General features: G+C 41.4%; 1 protein-coding gene across 5 annotated transcripts in view; it reads left to right on the top strand.

The window, feature by feature from the left end:
- LOC136864599 (transmembrane protein 65) overlaps window positions 1-25,289 on the top strand; it is a 392,659-nt gene that overhangs the window by 177,210 nt on the left and 190,160 nt on the right. For 4 of the 5 annotated variants that reach the window (XM_067141817.2, XM_067141814.2, XM_067141816.2 and 1 more), the window contains exon 3: window positions 7,511-7,552. In XM_067141817.2, the coding sequence (XP_066997918.1) occupies window positions 7,511-7,552 (42 nt within the window). Of the gene's footprint in view, window positions 1-5,516; window positions 5,656-7,510; window positions 7,553-25,289 lie in introns of those variants that run through there. The other variant, XM_067141818.2, reaches the window with a different exon arrangement.

Here is a 25,289-nt window from a genome sequence, read left to right as displayed (position 1 = left end):
CATGGAGAAGACTGTTGTAGTATACTGCAAAGAAAATTATGGACGGGAAAAGTAGGGTCTGCAGTGTAAAATGAGAGAGGAATGTGTATTTAAGTGTGTTTCTTTACATTTGTGTTACTTCGCAGTTGTCTTACAACCTTACTAATTGATTTATCATGTGTATTATATAACACACTGTCTTATCTAGGAGACGTATGCATATTATTTTAACAGCGAACACTGATACGCGTTTCAAACTCTGCACGGATTATTTGAAATTTTGGAACATCCGCAGCTGTAAGTGGTGTGATTTTTTGTTTATCATTCAGTTGTTTATTCATGATAATGATTTTATTTATTAGCGTTGGTGAATCGCGTGAGTTTAGTAATTGCATATTTGAGCACTACCGAGCTCGATACCTGCAGTCGCTTAAGGGCGGCCAGTATCCAGTAATCGGGAGATAGTGGGTTCGAACCCCACTGTCGGCAGCCCTGAAGATGGTTTTCAGTGGTTTCCCATTTTCATACCAGGCAAATGCTGGGGCTGTACCTTAATTAAGGCCACGGCCGCTTCCTCCCCATTCCTAGGCCTTTCCGGTCCCATCGTCGCCATAAGATATATCTGTGTCGGTGCGACGTAAAAAAAAAAAAAAAAAAAAGGCACTTTTTGCAGCATAGTTTCATGCTTATATTGATGGTTTATACAGGAGTCTATTAATAACAGACCAGATTGGCCTTGATATATTCCAGGTACCCCAAAAGCATGTACGAGTTTTACGCTCATTAGCTTTTCCTCAAAGAAATAAGGGATTTTCATTACATCAAAACCGGGATATCATTCTACACAAACAGGAGATCGGCTCACGCTACGTTTGACAAGAGAAAATAAAGATCAAACGAATAGGGGGGAAATTTAGAAAAGGACAGAAGTTACAAAGAGAAAGGGGTATACAGTAAACATTATTCACAATCCCCCAATGATAACTTGAGGAAAAAATCTAACGGGGCAAGGTAGCCCATTGAAGCAGAAGATAAGCCCATACTAAATTGCGACTAGGGAGAGAGAAAACTATTCCAAAACGTTCGATTAAAGTTACATTTTGAAAGCTTAGTCGCAGTGAAAGAAAAATAAGGGTACACAAAGTCAACACTCGTACATCCTTGTAAAACGTATAGCCAGAAACTGGCACTTACATCACTGCAATAATACGTTAATCTGTATAAGTCCCTACATAATTTAAATTTAATAGGAAAACAAGTTCTTACCCCGAAGTTGACAAAATATCTCCGTCTACCAGCAGAGGAGTAGATTTGCCATTACATTCAATGAAGGGAAAATTACAAAACAAAAATAATTGGGCTCAGTTACAATTAATTCTCAGAACGCGAGTCTTTAGGGAATCACTGACATTTTTTCACATGGGGATGGAATGGTACCAAAGTTTGCAAGGAAAAGTACATTATTCTATTTTGTGTTTGTTAGCATAGGGACATTTAAGTGGCTGTCATCACTAGGTGAGACTAATCAGATTTTCAAAATGATTGCTCCCAAGCAAAATTTGCATATCGCTGTCGTGTTTTCATTATTTCTAGGATAACTAATTCAAATTATTTGTTCAAAGTAGGGGAATGGAAATGCCTTTACCCCTTCACCGTCACATGTATATTACGGCTCCAGTCTCGACCACGTAACCCTATGGGGGTGGGTGGTAGAATATGCCCTGCCTGTCGTAAGAGGCGACTCAAAGGTAGACCAAGGACCAAAGAGGATAGAATAGAATAGAGATGTAACTCAAAGATAAATTTCGGTACCAAGCCACTATGCGCTAGTAGTTTCAGTCCCCGATTAGAGATAGCGCCACAGTGCGCATTTTGTGCAATACCTTACTGCTATTATCAACAGATAGCGCAGAGAAGTGACATCCGGCGCAGTGACGCATATCCGGTTCTGCTTACAGCTCCCCCCTCCTTTCCATGCCCCTTGCCGCCCGCCCCCCCCCCCCCCCGCTACCGTCGATAATAATGCAGTTCTATTACTTCCATGCCCAATACATTGTAATTCATATACTTTTATTTCCAAGTACATGTTGTAAACAATGGTCTGATACCCCTAGTTCGCATGGCATACTATGTTACTGAGAACATAACCACACACCTCAAAGCAGCTTTAACTTCAAGTGAATGATTGACACATTAACACAAAGCTGATATTATAACAAATAAGAAATCCCTTCAAAAGCAAGACAGCAGAGCACACCATATGCAAGAGAATGGAGTATCACATCAATATCCAAGTACCACATGAAAATAAAAATAACAGAATTAAATGCACTGAGACAGGAAATATATAGAACTACATTAATAGAACCATTCAGCTTTCAGCCCCTGAGGTGTACTCAAACAGGAAATACAGGATTTCAGGAGGACTGGCGAAGATATATTTCTAATAAACAAGCACAAGGAACAAAGATTTACAGCACAAGCACATGGGCACTTGGAATTCAAACAACACAAATACTGTAGCATCATGGGAACTATCGCTTAAAATCGATATATAAGTTCGAACAAGGTTAATCGATTGGATAAAGTCGGATTCAGTGCAATCCAGCAATATCATCTCCATAATACTTGACGTGATACGATTAATTCTTTGTTAGAAGGGCCCACTGATTGACGTTAGACTTGAAATACTTCACTTCGAGACATTCTGCCTTTAATTATAAATATCGCTCATTTTATGCCTACTTGCCTGCCATCTACGGAACCTTCCTACAACTATCTACACGTTATGAATGATCTCCAGCGCCATCTAAAATCGGGGACGGAAACTACCTGAAGCTAGCTACAGATTGGAACCATAAGCCCCATTAGACTTTCTCCGGGGTGCCAAGGACTCTCACCTTGGGAACGTGGTTTGGCGACGACGGTTCTGCTAGGTGAGTCTGGCATTGATTCCACTCTCCTGTCTGACCGTTGTTCAACTATTGTTCTTTCCCAACCCCGACGGTGTTAGGTTTTAGAGTCCTAGAGAGTCTTTCATGTTCATGCCCTTCCCTTTCTTCTGCCAATTCCTTCACTTTTCGAAGTGTCGGACCTTCTGATTAGTATTAATAAAGGGTGATTGCCCAGTACTTCCTCTTAAAACAGTAATTGCCACCACCACCACCATCTCGACCACGTAGTGCGCTACAGATGATCTAGATCTCAATCAGTAAACACGACAACCTGCGAGTAAATGAACGACCGCACGCCATATCTTGGAATTAAATACTTGGCGCGACGCCTTGCGAGTTCTGGGGCTCCAAAGTTGCCAAGCTATCGATGCGGTGTATGTCGATTTCTAGAATGTAACGATTACAATTGTATTTTCAGAAGTAAATTACGAGTAAAATAAAAACATTAAAAGTAACGATTAGGAGTAAAAATTATTAAATAAGTAATCGTTACATGTAATTCAGTTACTTTTACTCATTCACTTCCCAACTCTGGTCAGGTTACATTTTGAGAAACAACTTACCCAGCTGCGAGCCGCCCGATCTAGAAAGGTCTTTTTTTCCACGACGACAGGACAACTGAACGCTGCTTTTATGAATCGCGAGCTGGCTGCACATTGGACACAGTGCCAACTTAGGAATAAAAGGCGGTGTACCACTCCCGAAATCCGTATTACTGTGTTAGAAGTTTGCCCATTAACAAGTAGGTGGCACACAGAACGAAGTAAGAAGGGTAACCAATTAGCAGACTGGACAGCAGGACAAGATTACACCTTAGTAACATAGGGTTTAATGCTCTGTCGGTAGATGGCACAGAAGAATGTAAGAAGAGTCATCCCAGGGGAGGCCGGTTTTACATTTATTTATTTATTTATTTATTTATTTATTTATTTATTTATTTATTTATTTATTTATTTATTTATTTATTTATTTATTTATTTATTTATTTTCCCCCTCCAGTTTGAAAAGTACCAGAAATGGTTTAGGCAGATATACGGTATCAGTAATGGCTCGTCCTGTCATAAAATGAATTAAACAACAAGTGATCAAAATGTTTTTGCCTACAAGTTCTATATACACATTTTTTTGGAAAAAAATAACCGCTGTGCATATATGTGCAGATACTGCCTCCCCATAATCAGGCTCAGTTTGACTTCGTCAGTGGGAGTTAAAAGGCCCGACGTCCTTCTTGTCGCCACGCACGGGTCTTATTGAGAATTCTATGTGGAATCCTGATATTCGAACCGATACTGTCGGGTTGGGAGCCGAGTACCTACAGTACACCACAGTGTCAGAGCTTCCCATTTATTCTATGCTATGGCATTTGTTTTTTTGTTTTTGTTTTTTTGTTTTTGTTTTTTTGCTAGGGGCTTTACGTCGCACCGACACAGATAGCTCTTATAGCGACGATGGGATAGGAAAGGCCTAGGAGTTGGAAGGAAGCGGCCGTGGCCTTAATTAAGGTACAGGCCCAGCATTTGCCTGGTGTGAAAATGGGAAACCACGGAAAACCATTTTCAGGGCTGCCGGTAGTGAGATTCGAACCTACTATCTCCCGGATATGGCATTTGTTAAAATATTTGTAGTCATAATGCGTGCTTGGTTCGTACAAAAGTTGGTGAATAGGTGTGAAGAGAGAACCAGCATTTACGTAAAATCTTCACCAACATTGCTTTGATTTTACTCACTGAAAATTAATTGTGAGTGAATATAAATCATCTCTGCACGAGGTATCTGCAGGGAACGGGTGAATAATACAAAGAGTGGCTAGCTCCGTCATTTTCATGTGGACCTATATTCGAACCACGTAAAAATTGTTGGCAGATTAGGTGCTCAGCCTCGCATCACTGAAAAAAGACCCGTAGGAAATCTGGAGACCGAGCCAGTTGGCTGCGCTGTTCGGGTCGCGTGGCTCTGAGCTTGAATTCGGTAGATGAGGTGTTAGAATCCCACCGTCGAGAGTCCTGGAGATGGTTTTCCGTGGTTTCCCATTTTCACACCGAATACCTTCATTAATTCTGCGTCCGCTACCTTCCCAATACCAGCCTTTCCCCATCCTTGTATGTTAGTGTATCGCGACGTTAAATCACTAGCAAAACATACTCTCAACTTAGTTGTTTCATTCCTAAGTTTGGTCTCCAATAGAAACAAGTGTTTGTACTTTGTTTCCTATCTTCTCAACGACACCTGGTTAATTCAGCCAACTGTAAAAATAGGTGGAAGGATTTCTCGCGGGGTAGAGTCAGGTCGAGGCATATTGCTGGTGATATTAGGCCTACTTGTATTACCAAAGGCCAGGAGAGTTAGGAGCCTTTACCCTCTCGACCTCCACTAGTTAATTAGTTAGAAAGGGTCATTAATCCTCTTTCCTCAACCATCCGTAGTGTTAAAATTTTGTTTATCTGTAAGTGTAGGCAACTAATGATTGTAAAACTGGACATGAATTGAGTGCTACATTTGCGATATGTTGAAGTGTTTGAAGTATGGACTTGTCTGCTATTATATTAGCCATTATTATACCTTAAGTTTTGTCAGTGTTAAATTCGGTGATTGAAGAGTTATTTGCACCGACATCAGTGATTCGTTATCGCTTAATTGCTCCGTGTATCTATGTAAATATTGTAGCTGATGTGTAATTGTTCTGTCTCGCACGCTGCGGTCGTTCCTGCTTCACTTCAATCAAGTAAGACATCTCTTAGCAGAGTTTCAGCAGAACTCCTTGTATCGCCTTTCATGTACAGTACTCATCTTCCTTCTCTTGTGTCGCACTCTTATGGGTATAAGGAGCACAGCTGTGGTGGGTGAACATAATTCTACGTTCGTTCGTTTGTGCACCTGTTGTGTTCGGAATTTGGTAATTGTACATTGAACTTATTCACCCATTATTAATTTCGAATTTGCGAACTTTTATAATTATAATAAGTTAAATGTTATTTTCTCCTTATTTGCAATATGATGCATTTATCCATATGCAGTTTCTCGGAAGTCTACCTACAGGAAATAGGTTATGTGTACACTATCGGTGGGTTTCTGTTTTTTTTTTTTTTTTTCCTCCATTTGTATTTGTCCGACATGAAGTATTTTCTCACTTATTGCATTTAAGTTGTATATGATTTCTCAGTACGGCATTACCAGTGTTTGTATGTTGTAATCATTAGGCATGAGAATGGTTTTTGGTATTGTGTTACACCCTAATCAAAGCATGTACCAAGTCAGCATAGCATGTTTCTCACTGTACGTTGCGTCTTATTTATTCGCATGTTGCATGTTGCATGCGGATTTTTAACTACGGTACATTACGTAATCGATGGATACACCTGAACGCATGAAAACGGCTCGCGATTCAGGATACTGGAGAACCTTTAATGTGTACCGGTACTGTGCTCGTTTCTTGGAGTTTATTTTGAGTACAGTAAATTGGCTGAGAATGTTAATAGAAAATAAGGTTCTTACCGATACTGCGTTTCGTATGTATAAAGATATGATCTAGGCCTCGATATTGAGCGGTTCTCTGCAATTAGGTTGAAATGAAATGGCGTATGGCTTTTAGTGCCGGGAGTGTCCGAGGACAAGTTCGGCTCGCCAGATGCAGGTCTTTTGGTTTGACGCCCGTATGCGACCTGCGCGACGTGAGGAGGATGAAATGATGATGAAGACGACACATACACCCAGCCCCCGTGCCAGCGAAATTAACCAATTCAGGTTAAAATTCCCGACCCTGCCGGGAATCGAACCCGTGACCTCTGTGACCAAAGGCCAGCACGCTGGGTGTATGTGTTGTCATCATCATCATTTCATCCTCATCATGACGCGCAGCCTTGAAGATGGTTTTCCATGATTACAACGTAGACCTTTCCTATCCCATCGTCGCCATAAGACCTATCCGTGTCGGTGCGACGTAAAGCCACTAGCAAAACAAACCCCCACCAAAACGACGCGCAGGTCGCCTACGGGAGTCAAATAAAAAGACCTGCACCTGACGAGCCGAACCCGTCCTGGGATTTCCCGGCACTAAAAGCCATATGCAATTTCATTTTCATTTTTCAACACTGTTGCCAAAAACACTACATTTGGATAAAGCCTGGGAATAGTTTTAAACAGCCTAGGTTGCGTACTGACTTTTGTTGTGATTGTTAAAGCTTCCATTGTCGGGGAAGAGTTCATATTTAACGTGTCATTGTTATTTGTTATAATGGCTGACATATAAAGACCTATGAGCCTGGTACCGGTACTTAATGAAAGCATTTCCCTTATATGCTGGAGAATGTTCGATACCTTCAGGTGTATTCATATTTTTTGGACGTTTGGTTGTAAAATTAATACATATTGTTATAATTAACTGGTTGTAATTGTACCATTAATGTTATTCTGAATTTCACGTGTTTTCCTGTTCTCGGAAATCACTGACATGGAATTAATTGTTACGGTACATTGATCTTATCGTAACTTAATACTACTTTAATTTGTACTGTAACTTGTAACTGGACTGCTAAGTCGCCACTAGAGTTGTTATAGGGATTTGTGGTTCTCTCTTTCAGCTGAATCAGTGCCTCCGCCAACTACGAAGGAGTTATGGAGAGGTATGTAGACCTATGTTGTGACGTACTTGTTTAAGATACAAAGCATAGAAGTGTACAGTTCGAGCTAATGAGTGACTTGTGGTACAGTACTCTTGTGCCAGTTCATTTGACAGTGTCGCCTTTGTATATACACTTTTCTGAATGTTCCTAAACACTTCCCTCGCCTAGATCGTTATTTATAATTGACACTTATGGTGCCAGAATGTTATTAGTTGCCTGCGACCGTCCGGCTCCTTTGCTGGTTAGAGTACTGCTATTCGATTTCAGAGGGCCTCGGATTCGATTTTCGGCCGGGCCAGGAATTCCTCGAGGTCGTGTACTGGGTGTTTGCGTTCGGTTTAATACATACCTCTTCATCTACATACAATACACCACACTACCAAGCTACCACAGAAACACGTAAGAGTGAATATATCCCACCACACAGGGCTGGCTTCAGTCAGAGCATCCGGTCGTAATACTGGGTCAAATCCACATGCAGTGTCGACCACAATAAATTGGGCAAAAGGCCGGCGAAATAAAGAAAGAAAGAAAGAAAGAAAGAAAGAAAGAAAGAAGTGAACATGAACCAGTATTCGTGCAATAACATAACCAAACTCACTGAAATAAGTTAAAGCAATAGCCATTATGAAATGAGATGGACTGGAAAGAAAACTTTGCAAAGATTTTGCTTTGCTTGCTCAGGAGTAAGCCACAACTGACCATGGCTGTTTTTAATAATACTAAAAGTTTTGAATTCAAGTTTACCAGCCTATATATGGGTTTATACCTACTATCCCAAAGCAGAGCTATTAGAGGTTTGCTAATTAATTGGTAATATCCTCTCAGAAAGCACTAGTCAATTAGGAGAGGTGGGTATAGGGATGTACATTCAGGGAAACGGGCTGGACTAGTGATGTTATAGGAAGGTGGAAGCCCAGTAAGGATGACATAACGTTATTTGTGTTAAACTGCGAAGTATTTTTATGCTAGTTGCTTTACGTCGCATCTATACAGGTAGGTCTTATGGCGACGATGGGACAGGAAAGGGCTAGGAACGGGAATGAAGCGGCCGTGGTCATAATTAAGGTACAGCCCCAGCATTTGCCTGGTGTGAAAATGGGAAACCACGGAAAAGAATTTTCAGAGCTGCCGACAGTGGGGTTCGAACCCACTATCTCCCGAATACTTGATACTGGCCGCACTTAAGCAACTGCAGCTATCGAGCTCGGTGCGAATTGTTTTAAAGAAAGGAATATAATTAAGTATATACAGTATATAATATGTATACACACATACCAGATATTGTAATGTGTGTTGAATCATGGCTAAGAAGTGATATTATGGATGCGGAAATGTTCTTACGGAACTGGAGTGTTCTTCGTGGAGGCAGGATGAAAACGGTAAGAGGGTGAGTAGGCCTATTCCGGTGAAAGAGGAATTCGTAACCTACGAAAAAGTTAAGGATGAAAAGCATGAAATTCTAAGTTCAATGCTCATCTCTTAAAGATAATAGGCAACTTGATGTTTTTTGGGGTGTACAGATCTGGAAAGGGTGGCGCTGGCGCTAATCTGGAATTGTTTGATAAGATAATCAGGTACAGTGGACTCTTTTTGAAAGAAACTCCACGCGGAATAAAAAAATCGATTTATCCAAAATTCGAATTAACCAAGAATAACTATTTTGAAAAAATATAGTACAATATTCTATAAATGCATAAAATAAATTCATTGTAACGAACAGTGATTACATTATTATGCATTCTCCCGTATCTTAACAACTGCGGGCACGAATTATATTAACAGCTCTCCAACACCATCGCAAATAATGAAAGACTTGAAACAGCTTGTAGTGAAAGTGCAGGATAAATTCGTAGGAGCGAAAGTATGCCCAATTGGAGTGATATACAGACGTGATGTTGACTACAGATACATTACAATAATGCAATTAATTCATGCCTTGACTGGATTTTTGAGGAGACAGGCTTGATACTCATTGATGGTAATTAAGGGATAGCAGACTGATATTGGAAGAGGCGACCTATATTTCACCCGAAGGAGATCCTCACATTTCAGTAGCCTGTTAAACAGAGAAGCGGGCAGCCTCCTAACGGCAAACGAGTAAGGAAACAGAGCGGTGGTCATGTGAATAATAATAATAATAATAATAATAATAATAATAATAATAATAATAAACCTGCATCATCACACATACGTAGAACTACAGAAAGCCACCCTCCTGAGCACCTGCCACATTGTGAGAAAGTTCCTAGGAACGACTTTTCCTCTGACTCACGCCAAACAACATGAAGTTCCAGGTCGCAGTTCCAGTAATACTGAAGAACAGATTCCCAAAACGGGGACATAAGAAGTCTGAAGTTGTTTGTATTTATTGTATAAATGTATATGTTGTAATTATTTCTGTTGTAAATATTTGTACATATATGTACCTGTAGTTTCATAATCAAGAGGGTGACTCCTTGCTTAGGCCGAGTCAGCCCATTATGTTACCGGCACAAGCCGAGCCTTCCTAAATTGATACAAATAATAATAATAATAATAATAATAATATGGGCGAGTTAGCCGTGCGGTTAGGAGCGCGCAGCTGTGAGCTTGCATCCGGGAGATAGTGGATTTGAACCCCACTGTCTGCAGCCCTGAAGATGGTTTTCCGTGGCTTCCCATTTTCACACCAGGCAAATGCTGGGCCTGTACCTTAATTAAGGCCACAGCCACCTCCTTCCCATTCCTAGGCCTTCCCTATCCCATCGTCGCCATAAGACCTATCTGTGTCGGTGCGACGTAAAACAAGTAGCAAATATAATAATAATAATAATAATAATAATAATAATAATAATAATAATAATGTCCCAGGAATTGACCTGTGCTCTTTTCCTTCTAGCCCCTGTGTCTCCCGGCCAAGTTTTTCTAGCAGATTTTCCACAGTATTTCTAGGATTGAAATCACTAAGCACAAAACTTGCAGTCTTTTACTGTACCATCTCTAGTTCATTGATGAGCCCTGTTTGGTACGGTTACCGTACGGATGCTCCTTATTGTGGGACTGACCTGACAAGTAATAAATACCCCCAGCACTTTCGCCTGGGAACTGCTATGCTTTCGCACCCACATCACAAAGTGTAAGGACTTGTTTGCTTTAGAAATATATTACTCTTCCTACGTGAGTGTCCTATTTAAGATTTTGTTTTACATGTATTCCTAGGTTCTGTATGAGTCATTCTCTACTTGAGTGCCCAATCCAAGACAGTATTGAAAGTCATCTTGCCTATGTTTCTTCCGTATTCTTATGATACTGCACTTTCGTGAATTTAGTTATGGTGTTTTATAAATTACGATACTTTGTAAAGGGTATTTTCTAATTCCGATACTCTGTGAATGCACATGTCCAGTTTCATTCATAAAAATTGTAGTAGCATCACTCCAGAGACTTCTGTGGCGAACGTTTCAGTTTTTTACTTGAATCAGCATCACCTAACTTTACGGTGCATGTATTATGAAACCATATTTGAAGTCCCATGCAGAGTAATGATAACCTTTTTACTATTATTTTATGTGGGAACAGACTTTCTGAAATTTAACCAGACGCGAGAGTAGATAACGTCACTTCTGATGTTAGAGGTGCATACTGCCGTATCTTGAGAACCATCACATTCTTATTTAATTTCAGTACCTAGTATAGCTGGTGCTGATTCAAGTACATTGGAACAAAAAGACACAAAAGTACTGTTCAAAACAAAGCTTTCAACAGCAGCTTCATATCAGTGTTAATCCATTCGTCCGATCATTTGGGTAAAAGCATAGTGCCTCTTGTGGTCAGATATTAACATCTGTTAAAAAGGTGTGAGGAGTGAAGGTGTTGGAGTTAGTAAATTTAGTTGGTGGAACTTCATAAATTCTGTTTTTTGAATGTTTTTGAGGTATTACACAAGTTAAATCTACTTGAGAAGGTTGTTGCTATATCAGTGGACAACATAAATACAAACGTTGGTGGAAGGAAGAGGAGGGGGCTTAGAAGAGTAATACACCTAGCACTGATTGGCTGTTGCCAGCCAGGTTGACTGATGTCGCTGCAGTGCGAGCTGGCTCCTGATTGGCTGAGGCGCATGGCTTAATAGCACGGGAAATTTGAAGTTGTGTTGCCGGGGCAGTTAGAGAATTGGGCACGGTTGTGTTTGACAGCTTGCATGACACATGGGTGTGTGTGCTGCACTCTGGTAGGTAATTTTAAAACTTGGTAGATACAGGTGCAGGTGTGCCAACCTGACAGAGGGATTGCCAAACTTTGCAAACCCAAATTTGATGCCAGTAAGACTCCAGACTTACCTTAACTAACTTACTGAGCAAGATGGCTGCTATATATGGGGACAAACAGTGACATTTCTGGCACCTTCTTCTTTTCCTTCTTCACCGGATGCCCTTTCTTACATTAGCGTGTAGGCTTTTAGCGCAAGACCTAATAGGCAAGACGGCTGCTACACATTACCTGTATGGAAAGTTTTATGCTCTCATATGAACGAGCCATTATTTTAAGCTGTTGTTTTTATTCGGAGCTGTGTAACATCATGGTCATCAGCTTTGGGCACTTATAGATATGTAGAATTTGTTTGATAACCTGTGTTACTGTAGTAACTGTAGTTGTGTGTTAAAAAGGTTTAAATATGCATTGCGTATGTAGGTATAACTTCGGAGGCAATTTCAGGGCTTCGGAGCTGAGCTCCAAGAGGTGACTATACATGGTTCGTACAGGACTAGGTAGGTGGTGTAAGGGGCGAATACGTATGCATTGCTTATAGAAGAAAACATTGGAGGGTGACCTGAGGGACTCGGAGCTGTGATCCAAGATGGCGACTATACATGGTTCGTATAGGACTTCAGAAGTGTTGTAAGGCTAGTGCGCATACATTACTGTTATGGGTGGCTAACGTAGGGAATTAAAACTTACTTCGAGTTCAACACTCCAGGCTAACCTCGCAGACTCATAGGACATTGTTTGGGCATTATAGGACCTTTCTTGGGTGCTATAGAACTTCTTTTGGGACTTATTTTGTGTATGATAGAACTTGTTTTGGACATGATCGGACCTTTGTTTTTGCTAGTGGTTTTACGTTGCACCAACGATGGGATAGGAAAGGCCTAGGAGTTGGAAGGAAGCGGCCGTGGCCTTAATTAAGGCACAGCCTCAGCAGTTACCTGGTGTGAAAATGGGAAACCATGGAAAACCATCTTCTGGGCTGCTGACAGTGGGATTCGAACCCACTATCCCCCAGATGCAAGCTCTCAGCCACGCGCCCCTGACCGCACGGCCAACACGCCCGGTGATCGGACCTTTTTGAGTGCTATAAGACATCGTCTAGACGCGTTTTTTAATTGCTCGTGGGGCAGGATAGGGGTAGTTGGTGTGAGTGATCCACTTTTAACATCATGTGGTGAGGTGCGGTAGCTATGGGCTTATAGGTTGTGGGAGGCAACAGGCATGTTTAGATGCTTTGTGTTTTCATTTTAAATACTTTACTCCTTAGCCCAACTGAGTATCAAACCTCTCGGTAGAGGAAGCGGAGGTGAAGGCAGTGATTGTGGTAGAAGCAGAAGACGAGATAGAGGTCTGAGGGTTAAGGCATAATATAATCCATGAACGAAGAATAAATATAAAATTGGTTACGTTCTAAGAACCTCTATGCTATATGTTTTCAAATATACGGATAAAAAGCAGAATCGTTATGTGAAGATGTTGAGCAAGGAAAGCCAAACATGTTAAGCTCAAGGGCATCTTTCTATGACAACCAGTTTAAGAGATAGTGAATTTTTAAATTAAGGGATGTTTTCACCACTAACGTGTTATTTTAAACTCCAAACGTCATTTCAAGTATCACCAAAACCTTTTCTTTAACTTTCGAAATTATTTTTACCTCGAAACTTTGAAAATAAACAGTCGTGGATGAGTTGATATACAGGTGTATACGTGATGATGTTTTAAACTTTCAGGTATGATGGGTGACAGTAAATGGATCAATTTGAGGTAAGGAACCATATTCTGGAAACGATCGTGTCAAAATTTAAGCAAAATTCTACTCATTTAAGTCTGTTCACCTGCACAAGTTACACCAACTGCTCCATTTACAAGAAATGTTCAAAATGGTGTCCCCCTTGCCAAGGGATCCTCTTCAGTCTCGACAGGTGTCTCATACACAAGGCTTTACACAATGCCCCACAAGAAGAAATCAAGTGGGGTAAAATCAGGCGAACGAGCGGGCCAAGAAACAGGGCCGGTGTCTGTTAAGAACGGACGGACGTTAAACAACTTGGATTGTTAATCGTTTTTGACTCAAACATTACCGGACTACGGTTCCTTATCTCAAAGTGATCTATTTGCTGTCCTCCATCATCCCTGAAAGTTTGTAACATCATCACGGATGCACTCTGTATATGACCAGTTAGAGAATAATTTTTGATAAATTTCAATTTTCTAAGACGATTGATTTGAGAGATATTGTATTTTTAAGTTAAGGGTTGTTCTCACCCCAAATCTATTTTTTGCTGTAAAAGTCATTTAAAGTATTACCCGGGAATTTTTTAACGTTAGGTTTTTTTACTCCAAAACTTTGAAAAGAAACAGTTGGGGTGAGTTGATATATCACTGGTTAGAAAATAATGTTCGATAAATTTTAAGCTACGAATCACTTTTCTCCGACTAACAGTTTAAGAGATAATGACTTTTTTAAGGTAAGGGATGTTTTCACTCCAACCTATTCTTTTTAACTCTAAACAAAAGTGATTTAAAGTATTATCCACCGGGTGAGTTGTTCGTGCGGTTGGGGGCGCGCAGCTGTGAGCTTGCGTCCAGGAGATGGTGAGTTCGAATCCCACTGTCGGCGACCTTAATTAAGGCCGCGGCCACTTCCTTCCAACTCCTAGCCCATTCCTATCCAATCATCGCAATAAGGCCTATCTGTGTCAGTGTAATGTAAAGCCACTAGCAAAAAAATAAAAAAGTATTGTCCAAGAAGTTTTTTAACGTTAAAAGCCATTTTTACCCCGAAATTTTGAAAAGAAACAGTTAGGGATGAGTTGTTACATATCAACTGTTTGAGGATAACTTTTCATAAATTTTAAGCTAAAAATCAGTTTATCCAAGACGAAGACTTGAGGGGATAATACATTTTTAAGTTAAGGAGTCTTTTCGCCCCTAACTTACTTTTTACTCTAAAAGGTAATTGAAGCCGAGCTCCGCTTCAAACTGCTACAACATCGATTCAGCTTCGAGCCTTGGCCTATCAATAGACCGCTACACACTCTCTCCCTGTGTGTGTGTGGAGGGGGTTAAACCCACAAACTTATGAATCTAGTTGCAAACACAAGTTACTCACCTATGTAGCTTTGTCATGCAGCCGTGAGCTTGCATTCAGGAGATGGTAGGTTTTCATCTTACTAACGGCAGCTGTGAATATATTTTTCTATTTTCACACCAGGCAAGCACTTGGGTTGCTACTATCCTAATCTTTGCACTTCGCATCCTTGCGTACCGAGGGATTTGGCTGCGCAGTTAAGGTCATGCTATTCTTCTTCTTCTTGTTGTTTTTTTTTTTTTTTTTGCTGGGAGACTGATTACCACGGATCGAGTAGGGGTATTTCAGTCGCCTTGACAATGAATACTGCAATGTATTCGAAACGTCGGCAAACTGTACGTGATATGCGTACAAGTACAACACGGTTCAACCCGGAAAATAAATTAAATAATTCTTCACACCGTGGAAGCTTCACTTCTAAGATACGAAAGCAAGTTTTGTCCAAACCATAATAACTGAAGTTAGATCCTGCCTGGTAGCTATGATCGTTGAAGTTTATATGTTCTGACACTATGGTTAGCCGGTTCAAGGCCCGTTGCTCAAAAAAATGTCAACATTAGAATGTTGGCCAGCAGGGAAGGGGAGGGGAGGGGGTGGTATACAATTTCTAATCACTAGATTGCGTGCTAAAAGCCTGGATTAAATTCTAAACCTCTCTGCATTGCTCACATGGACTAAGGGTGTATGGCACTGTTGATGCTGATTCGTCCGTCGGATGGAAAGGTAAAGTTTTGAATAGACCCCTTGGTGTTATTCGACATACAATAAAATATACACTCAGTTCGTACGTCAAACAGTTGTGGTGGAATGATAATTTGTTTTTGGATCTAACACTTATTTGAACATCATACAAATTGAATGTTTTAAAAACCTATGTTATTTAACATCTAGAACGTAGATGTGACCAATCAGTGAAATTTTGACTTCATATGTCGAACAGTAATGGAGGAATGAATGTTTTGTTTTAGGGGTAGAATGTTTTAAAAATATTTCTTATTTCATATCTAGGACACAGAAGATCAACCTTCGTGTAAAATTTTAAGTTTGTACGTGAAACGTTTTCGGACAAATGAACATTGCGATAGTGAACCCCCATCTAAACTCCTTAGGGGGGAAACATTGTGAAGCCACGCTGAGTGGCTCAGGTGCTTACAATGCTGGCTTTCTGAGCCCAGGTTGACAGGTTCGATCCTGGCTCAGACCGGTGATATTTGAAGCTGCTCAAATACATCAGCCTCGTGTCGATAAAGTTACCAGGACATGAAAAAACTCCTGCTGGACAAAATTCTGGCACTTCGGTGTCTCCGATAACCATAAAAGTAGTTGGTGGAATGTAAAACCAATATTATTATTATTATTATTATTATTATTATTATTATTATTATTATTATTATTTGAAGTACATCACATTTGACACCTAGGACATAAAGGAATAACCTTAATGTAAAAGTACAGACAACTTAGTACATCAAATGGTTTCGGAGGGATGAATAATTTCGTGGCTTACGGGTGGAATGTATAAAAATGTTTCCTATTTTACGTCTAGGATTTAAAAATATATATCGCCATTTGGAATTTTGTCTTTGTATGTTAAATGGTTCTGGAGGAATTAGTATTTTTGTTTTCAGTCTTAACCCCATCTAACACCATTAGGGATTTTTTTAAATTTGCTTTACGTCGCGCCGACACAGATAGGTCTTATGGCGACGATGAGGCAGGAAGGGGCTAGGGGTGGGAAGGAAGCGGCCGTGGCCTTAATTAAGGTACAGCCCCAGCATTTGCCTGGTGTGAAAATGGGAAACCACGGAAAACCACCTTCAGGGCTGCCGATAGTGGGGCTCGAACCCACGATCTCCCGAATACTGAATACTGGCCGCACTTAAGCGACTGCAGCTATCGAGCTCGGTCCATTAGGGATTAATATCTTTTTAGTAATAATAATGTTATTGGCTTTACGTCCCACTAACTACTTGTACGGTTATGGAAATGCCAAGTGTCGGAATTTAGTCCCGCAGGTGTTCTTTTACGTGCCAATAAATCTACCTACACGAGGCGAACGTTCTTTAGCACCTTTAAATACCACCAGATTGAGGCAGGATCGAACCTGCCAAGTTGGGTTCAGAAGGCCAGTGCCTCAACCATCTGAGACACTCAGCCCAGGTAATCTTTTTTCATACCAGGTAAATGCTGGGGCTGTACATCAATTAACGCCACGGTCACTCCCTTCCCAATCCGAGGCCTATCCTATCCCATCGTCGTCATAAGACGTACCTTTGTCAGTGCAACGTAAAGCAAATTGGAAAAGAAAAACTTCTGCTATTTAATACCTATGATATCATTTGAAATAGTGTGCTCTTTTGTGGTATTATTTGATTAACTTTTGGATATGAAATTCCCGGTATTAAATCCATCATAAATGAAAATATCCCTCGATGATCACTCCTTGCTCACTATTTACATTAGCAACTCGCAACGCTAACTTACACGATGACTCAGGGAAGACCGCTAGAGCACTCTGAATTTTGTGACTTTCACGTTCCCCTTAACCCTCGAACCGGTAGCTGACGATAGATCGGCAGGTGTGCGCCTATCTCAACCGCCGCTGACGATAGATCGTCAGGTCCACTTAACCAGTAAATACAGCTAGAAGATGATGTGAATATTTCTGTTAGATGGCAGCATTCACCCAGGCATGTTTTCTCCTTGGAATGTGGAAGGTTTCGTTGTTAAATACATCCATTTTTGTGCGATATCTTTGAAACAATTGAAGGTCGCAATTCGCAGAGCATTGAAACACGTGATGATTTTGTTGTGACTTTAGAGCTGGGAACGGTAGGAGCGGAGCGGAGCAGTTGTTTTCGCTCGTCCTCCGGAGACCTCCGGTAGTCCTCCGATTGAATTCACGGGCGGAAAATTCAAATGCTTTAATGTGGGCAATGTTGTAACGGTGATCTTAGGAGGAATTACAATTTAAATTTCAGTACTAATTCCACAGATGCATGTGTTCCCCCACGTTTGTCATTCAAATGCTGTAGTCGTTCCAAGATCGCCGCATTATTTGTTACGCTATGAACAACAGATTTTGATCTGCTGAGATTCAGTTTGCAATAGGTGCAGGTGGATAGAATACTGTAGATTGAATATTGGCACATATTATACCATTGCAAATGCATTTACAATATTATTAATAGTAAAACAGTTTAAGCAATAAGTATATTCCAGTGCATGTAAACATGTATGCTCTTACATTGTATTATACGTGTAGCTCATTTATTACGGAAGAGTACGTCCGGCTCCATGACTAAATGGTTACGGTGCTGGCCTTTGGTCACAGGAGTCCCAGGTTCGATTCCCGGCAGGATCGGGAATTTTAATTTTAATTGGTTAATTTCGCTGGTACTGGAGCTGGCTGTATGTGTCGTCTTCATAATCATTTCATCCTCATCACGACACGCAGGTCGCCTAAGGGTGTCAAATCAAAAGACCTGTATCTGGTGAGCCGTTGTCCTCGGACACTCCCGGCACTAAAAGCCATCCGCCATTTCATTTTTTAATGAAGAGTATGAACTGATTGGTATTGGTTATATGCTGTACCGGGCTGAGTAGTTCAGACGGTAGAGCTCTGGCCTTCTGACCTCAAGTCTGCGGTTACAATTCCGACTTTGCTCGGCGGTACTTGAAGATGCTGACATACGAGAGTCGCATGTCGGCAGGTGTACCGGCACATGAAAGAACTCCTGTGGGACAAAATACCGGCACCTTAACGTCGCAGAAAACCACAGAAGTGGTTATGGGAGTACAATAATAATAATAATAATAATAATAATAATAATAATAATAATAATAATAATAATAATAATAATCTTTCTATCAATTTACCGTCCAGGGTTGGGTGTTCCCTCGTTCGCAGAGAGGATCTCACCTATACCGCCTCAAGGACAGTGTCCTGGAGCCTGAGACTTTCGGTCGGGGATACTTTTTTGTTTTGTTTTAAGTCGCACCGACACAGATAGGTCTTATGGCGACGATGGGATAGGGAAGATCTGGGGGTGGGAAGGAAGCGCCCGTGGCCTTAACTAAGGTACATCCCCAGCATATGCCTGGTGTGAAAATGGGAACGCACGGAAAACCAACTTCAGGGCTGCCGATAGTGGGATTCGAACCCACTATCTCCCGGTTGAAAGTGGGTTCGGACCCCACTGTCGGCAGCCCTGAAGATGGTTTTACGTCGTTTTCCATTTTCACGTCTAGAAATTGCCCTCCTTAATCGTTTCCTATCACATCGTCGCCATAAGACGGCATGACGTAAAGCAAATTGTTACAAAAGTAATCGACAAATGAAACACGAACGATAAGTGAGAATGTATATATTTCATATATTCGCCTTCGTCATACGTATAAAGCAGTATTTACCATGTCGCTACCACATCCGTTGCGCACCACGGATGGAACGGCAAGGGAGCACACATTCAATACTGTTCCTCCGTCCTCCGCTCGCCCTCCGTTCGCCGACCGAACCAGCGATTGGTTTCCAAGCAACAGTTTACTACCAAAGAATACCAGAGGGAGCACTGCACCCGCACTACCGATTGCAATCACCGGGCGAGATGGCCGTGCGCGTAGAGACGTGCGGCTGTGAGCTTGCATCCGGGAGATCGTGGGTTCGAATCCCACTGTCGGCAGCCCTGAAGATGGTTTTCCGTGGTTTCCCATTTTCACACCAGGCAAATGCTGGGGCTGTACCTTAATTAAGGCCACGGCCGCTTCCTTCCAACTCCTAGGCCCTTCCTATCCCATCGTCGCCATAAGACCTATCTGTGTCGGTGCGACATAAAGCCCGTAGCAAAAAAAAAAAAAGATTGCAATCATAGGAGCAACTGCTCCGTTCCCAGCTCTACGTCCAATGACGAACCGATGCAATTTCAGATGAAACTGTGGAACATGACATAGCTAAGACGAAGACAGACTGCCTAGAGCAGAGAACGGTAGGAGCGGAGCGGAGCAATTGTTTTCGCTCTTCCTCTGGAGACCTCCGATAGTCCTCCGATTGAATTCACTGGCGGAAAATTCAAATACTTTAATGTGGGCAATGTAGTAATGGTGATCTTGGGTGGAATTACAATTTAGGCTTCAGTATCAATTCCACAGATGCATGTGTCTTTGTACGTTTGTTATTCAAATGCTGCAGTCGTTTCAAGACTGCCTCATTATTTTGTTACGCTGTGAATAACAGATTTTGATCTGTTGAAATTCAGTTTTCGTCCGCCTCTGTGGTGTAGTGGTTAGTGTGATTAGCTGCCACCCCCGGAGGCCCGGGTTCGATTCCCGGGTCTGCCACGAAATGTGAAATGTGGTACGAGGGCTGGAACGGGGTCCGCTCAGCCTCGGGAGGTCAACTGAGTAGAGGTGTGTTCGATTCCCACCTCAGCCATCCTGGATGTGGTTTTCCATGGTTTCCCAGTTCGCCTCCAGGCAAATGCCGGGATGATACCTAAGTTAAGGCCACGGCCGCTTCCTTCCCTCTTCCTTGTCTATCCCTTCCGATCTTCCCATCCCCCCCGTAAGGCCCCTGTTCAGCATAGCAGGTGAGGCCGCCTGGCGAGGTACTTGTCATCCTCCCCAGTTGTATCCCCGACCCAGAGTCTGAAGCTTCAGGACACTGCCCTTGAGGCGGTAGAGGTGGGATCCCTCGATGAGTCCGAGGGAAAAACCAACCCTGGAGGGTAAGCAGATTAAGAAGTAAAGAAAGAAAGAAAGCGCATTTATTACTGAAGAGAATGAAGTGATTGGAATTGTTTATATGCTGTACCGGGCTGAGTAGTTCAGACATTAGAGCGCTGGCTAGTGGCTGGGACGGAGCGGTGCAGTTGTTGTGACGTCATCATCCGGTTGTACCGAGTAAACCAGTAAACTACCGAGTGAATGTACTGTAGCGGCATGACAACGTAAAGGTATTTCACCCGTATATTCAATGCCCTTTTCTCACAGCATAACTGTTTCGCTGAATACAGCAATGTTGTTTTCTTCTGCTGAAGCCGACTACCACCCGTCGCGTAAATGCGGCCGCAAAATGTGCATTTCGCTGATGTTTATCATCGGTAATTTCAAAGAAATGCCATGCATCAGGCAGCCTTCGTGGCATTTGTGGTACAAATTCCTGTACAATGCCTTTCGCGGATTTTTCGATGATACAGACCACTATCTGATCTGAAGTGAACTAAGTATCTCTAGGCCTAGGGTAGAGAAAGTGAAATCTGTCTGCAAACGAGTAAGGGTAGAAAATCTCCAGGACGAGGAAATCAGACAGAAGTACATGGATATGATTAGTGAGAAGTTTCGAACAGTAGACAGTAAGCAGGTTCAGGGTATAGAAAGTGAATGGGTGGCATACAGGGATGCTGTAGTAGAAACAGCAAGGGAATGCCTTGGAACAACGGTGTGTAAAGATGGGAAAAGGCAAACATCTTGGTGGAATGATGCAGTGAGAGCAGCCTGTAAACGTAAAAAGAAGGCTTATCAGAAATGGCTCCAAACAAGGGCCGAGGTAGACGGGGATTTATACGTAGATGAAAGAAACAGGGCGAAACAAAAAGTTGTTGAATCCAAAAAGAAGTCATGGGAAGATTTTGGTAATAACCTGGAAAGGCTAGGTCAAGCAGCAGGAAAACCTTTCTGGACAGTAATAAAGAATCTTAGGAAGGGAGGGAAAAAGGAAATGAACAGTGTTTTGAGTAATTCAGGTGAACTCATAATAGATCCCAGGGAATCACTGCAGAGGTGGAGGGAATATTTTGAACATCTTCTCAATGTAAAAGGAAATCATCATGGTGGTGTTGCAAACAGCCAAGCTCATGGGGAGGAGGAAAATTATGTTGGTGAAATAATGCTTGACGAAGTAGAAAGGATAGTAAATAAACTCCATGCAGCCCTGAAAATGGTTTTCCGTGGTTTCCCATTTTCACACCAGGCAAATGCTGGGGCTGTACCTTAATTAAGGCCACGGCCGCTTCCTTCCAACTCCTAGGCCTTTCCTATCCCATCGTCGCCATAAGACCTATCTGTGTCGGTGCGACGTAAAGCCCCTAGCAAAAAAAAATAAACTCCATTGTCATAAGGCAGCAGGAATAGATGAAATTAGACCTGAAATGGTGAAGTATAGTGGGAAGGCAGGGATGAAATGGCTTCATAGAGTAGTAAAATTAGCGTGGAGTGTTGGTAAGGTACCTTCAGATTGGACAAAAGCAGTAATTGCACCTATCTATAAGCAAGGGAACAGGAAGGATTGCAACAACTATCGAGGTATCTCATTGATTAGTTTACTAGCCAAAGTATTCACTGGCATCTTAGAAGGGAGGGTGCGATCAGTCGTTGAGAGGAAGTTGGATGAAAACCAGAGTGGTTTCAGACCACAGAGAGGCTGTCAGGATCAGATTTTCAGTACGCGCCAGGTAATTGAAAAATGCTACGAGAGGAATAGGCAGTTGTGTTTATGTTTCGTAGATCTAGAGAAAGCATATGACAGGGTACCAAGGGAAAAGATGTTCGCCATACTGGGGGACTATGGAATTAAAGGTAGATTATTAAAATCAATCAAAGGCATTTATGTTGACAATTGGGCTTCAGTGATAATTGATGGTAGAATGAGTTCTTGGCTCAGGGTACTTACAGGGGTTAGACAAGGCTGCAATCTTTCACCTTTGGTGTTCGTAGTTTACATGGATCATCTGCTGAAAGGTATAAAATGGCAGGGAGGGATTCACTTGGGTGGAAATGTGGTAAGCAGTTTGGCCTATGCTGACGACTTGGTCTTAATGGCAGACTGTGCCGAAAGCCTGCAGTCTAATATCTTGGAACTTGAAAATAGGTGCAATGACTATGGTATGAAAATTAGCCTCTCGAAGACTAAATTGATGTCAGTAGGCAAGAAATTCAACAGAATTGAATGTCAGATTGGTGATACAAAGCTAGAACAGGTCGATAATTTCAAGTATTTAGGTTGTGTGTTCTCCCAGGATGGTAATATAGTAGGTGAGATTGAATCAAGGTGTAGTAAAGCTTATGCAGTGAGCTCGCAGTTGCGATCAGCAGTATTCTGTAAGAAGGAAGTCAGCTCCCAGACCAAACTATCTTTACATCGGTCTGTTTTCAGACCAGTTTTCAGACCAACTTTGCTTTACGGGAGCGAAAGCTGGGTGAACTCAGGATATCTTATTCATAAGTTAGAAGTAACAGACATGAAAGTAGCAAGAATGATTGCTGGTACAAACAGGTGGGAACAATGGCAGGATGGTACTCGGAATGAGGAGATAGAGGCTAATTTAGGAATGAACTTGATGGATGAAGCTGTACGCATAAACTGGCTTCGGTGGTGGGGTCATGTGAGGCGAATGGAGGAGGATAGGTTACCTAGGAGAATAATGGACTCTGTTATGGAGGGTAAGAGAAGTAGAGGGAGACCAAGACGACGATGGTTATACTCAGTTTCTAACGATTTAAAGATAAGAGGTATAGAACTAAATGAGGCCACAACACTAGTTGCAAATCGAGGATTGTGGCGACGTTTAGTAAATTCTCAGAGGCTTGCAGACTGAACGCTGAAAGGCATAACAGTCTATAATGATAATGTAATGTATGTATGTATGTATGTATGTATGTTTAAATATTCTAAAACACGAATACCATCTAAAAACGGGATTAAATATCAAACCAACACCACAATTATTTTCTAAAATACTTTGCATTACCTACACAGCACGACAAGCAGAGGAAATATAGACGCAAATTTAATACGCACAGACTGAATACAGGTACAATACACTTACAAGGGGAGGCCATGACGTTCGGATCATGGACTACCTTCCAACTTTGTACACATTTAGTAGTCCATTAGGACAACATAATGTGCAAGTAGTACGGCGTACTACTAAGGCGTTCCCGAGAAAATCGCAAGATAGCATTTTGCGTCCAATATGTACTGGTGCTTTGGGTTCACGAACACAAAATGGCGGTAGTCGAGTGGTTAGCGTTCAAGCTCCAAAAGCACTGGTTCACTGGATTGAGTCGCTCTTCTCGCGTTGTTTTTCAACACTGGTTATTTTCTTCAAAATGCTATTTGTTCGGGCCGTCGACCCATGTGGATCTTTTGCCCCTACATTCACCATATTGTACGAACCTGCGTGTAATTGGAATGGCGGTAGTGTGGAATGTTGTGTGTGAGGAAAGGAAGATTAAGGACGTCACAAACATTACAACTAAAAAATACCCTGGCCCGGCTGGGAATCGAACCCGGGGCCGCCGGGCGACAGGCGGGCGCGTTGACTCCAACACCGTGGGGACGTATGAGAGTACTTATAGTCGATCATATATATTACACTTCAAAGGTAATATAATGGAAAAGGTCTATTCTATTTGCATGGACTTTTATCGGAAATATATATATTATTAAACGTTAACGATAAATGCGAATGTATATATTTCACAATTATTTAAAGTCTATCAGGTTCCACCTTTTCAATACCAATACAATGTTGTCGGATGATATTTACAACATTATTTATTACAGTACATGTTTCGGTGCCCTATTATGTCACCATCAGCTGATTTATAAAATGTGAAAAAAACTTGGCGATCTAAATATTAAACAAAATATTGTCATACTTAACTCATACATATACATATTTACATACAACAGAATATTGGTTAAATCCTAAATATCTATTATGCTATATTAATTATCCATAATATGTGACAAGAGAATTCTTGTAAGTCATGAATATAAAGTTTTTTTTTTTTTTCTCATCTGGTTGACGAGTTGTCTTTACATTCCTTAATGTCTGTGATTCTATGCTCTCGTACTGTCTAATTAGCACTTAAAATTGAGGAATTAAAATTGCATGCAGTCTATTTGATGTTAAAATGTTCGTTTCATATGTATATTAGCTGCTTTTGTTGGATAAAATTCATTATATATAATAATTGTTGAAAATTGAGCCGTCTTCTTATATTTATTAAGTACTAAAACTTCGTATTTTTATTGCTTTATGCGTGGTTGGAACTGTAATTAATTTGTCCTGCTGTTGTTAGGCGGACTTATCTTCTCAGTTCAATGGGAACCCTGCAATGATGAAACCCAATATTAAAAGAAAAGTGAGAAAATTGATAAAGAAGCTGATTGAATCTAACTGTTGATACGGCTGACTCACCTCTAAGGCTGTGTACTTCGCGTGATGGCTACCGCGCGATGAGTGTGTGTGCTAGTATCTTGTGCTGTGTGACGAAGCGCTAGTGAAGGAGAAGTAGGGGCGGCAAAGGGGATGTTTCTAGAAACGTGAACTTTTAGGAGAGGGTCCGGGGGGGCGTTGTGGACGGAGACAATAGTACACAAAGTTGTTACGT

This window comes from Anabrus simplex, chromosome 2, assembly GCF_040414725.1.
Source record: "Anabrus simplex isolate iqAnaSimp1 chromosome 2, ASM4041472v1, whole genome shotgun sequence".
NCBI lineage: Eukaryota > Metazoa > Arthropoda > Insecta > Orthoptera > Tettigoniidae > Anabrus > Anabrus simplex.
The sequence above is the reverse complement of the archived record's forward strand: the minus strand, read 5'-3'. Positions and strand labels throughout refer to the sequence as shown.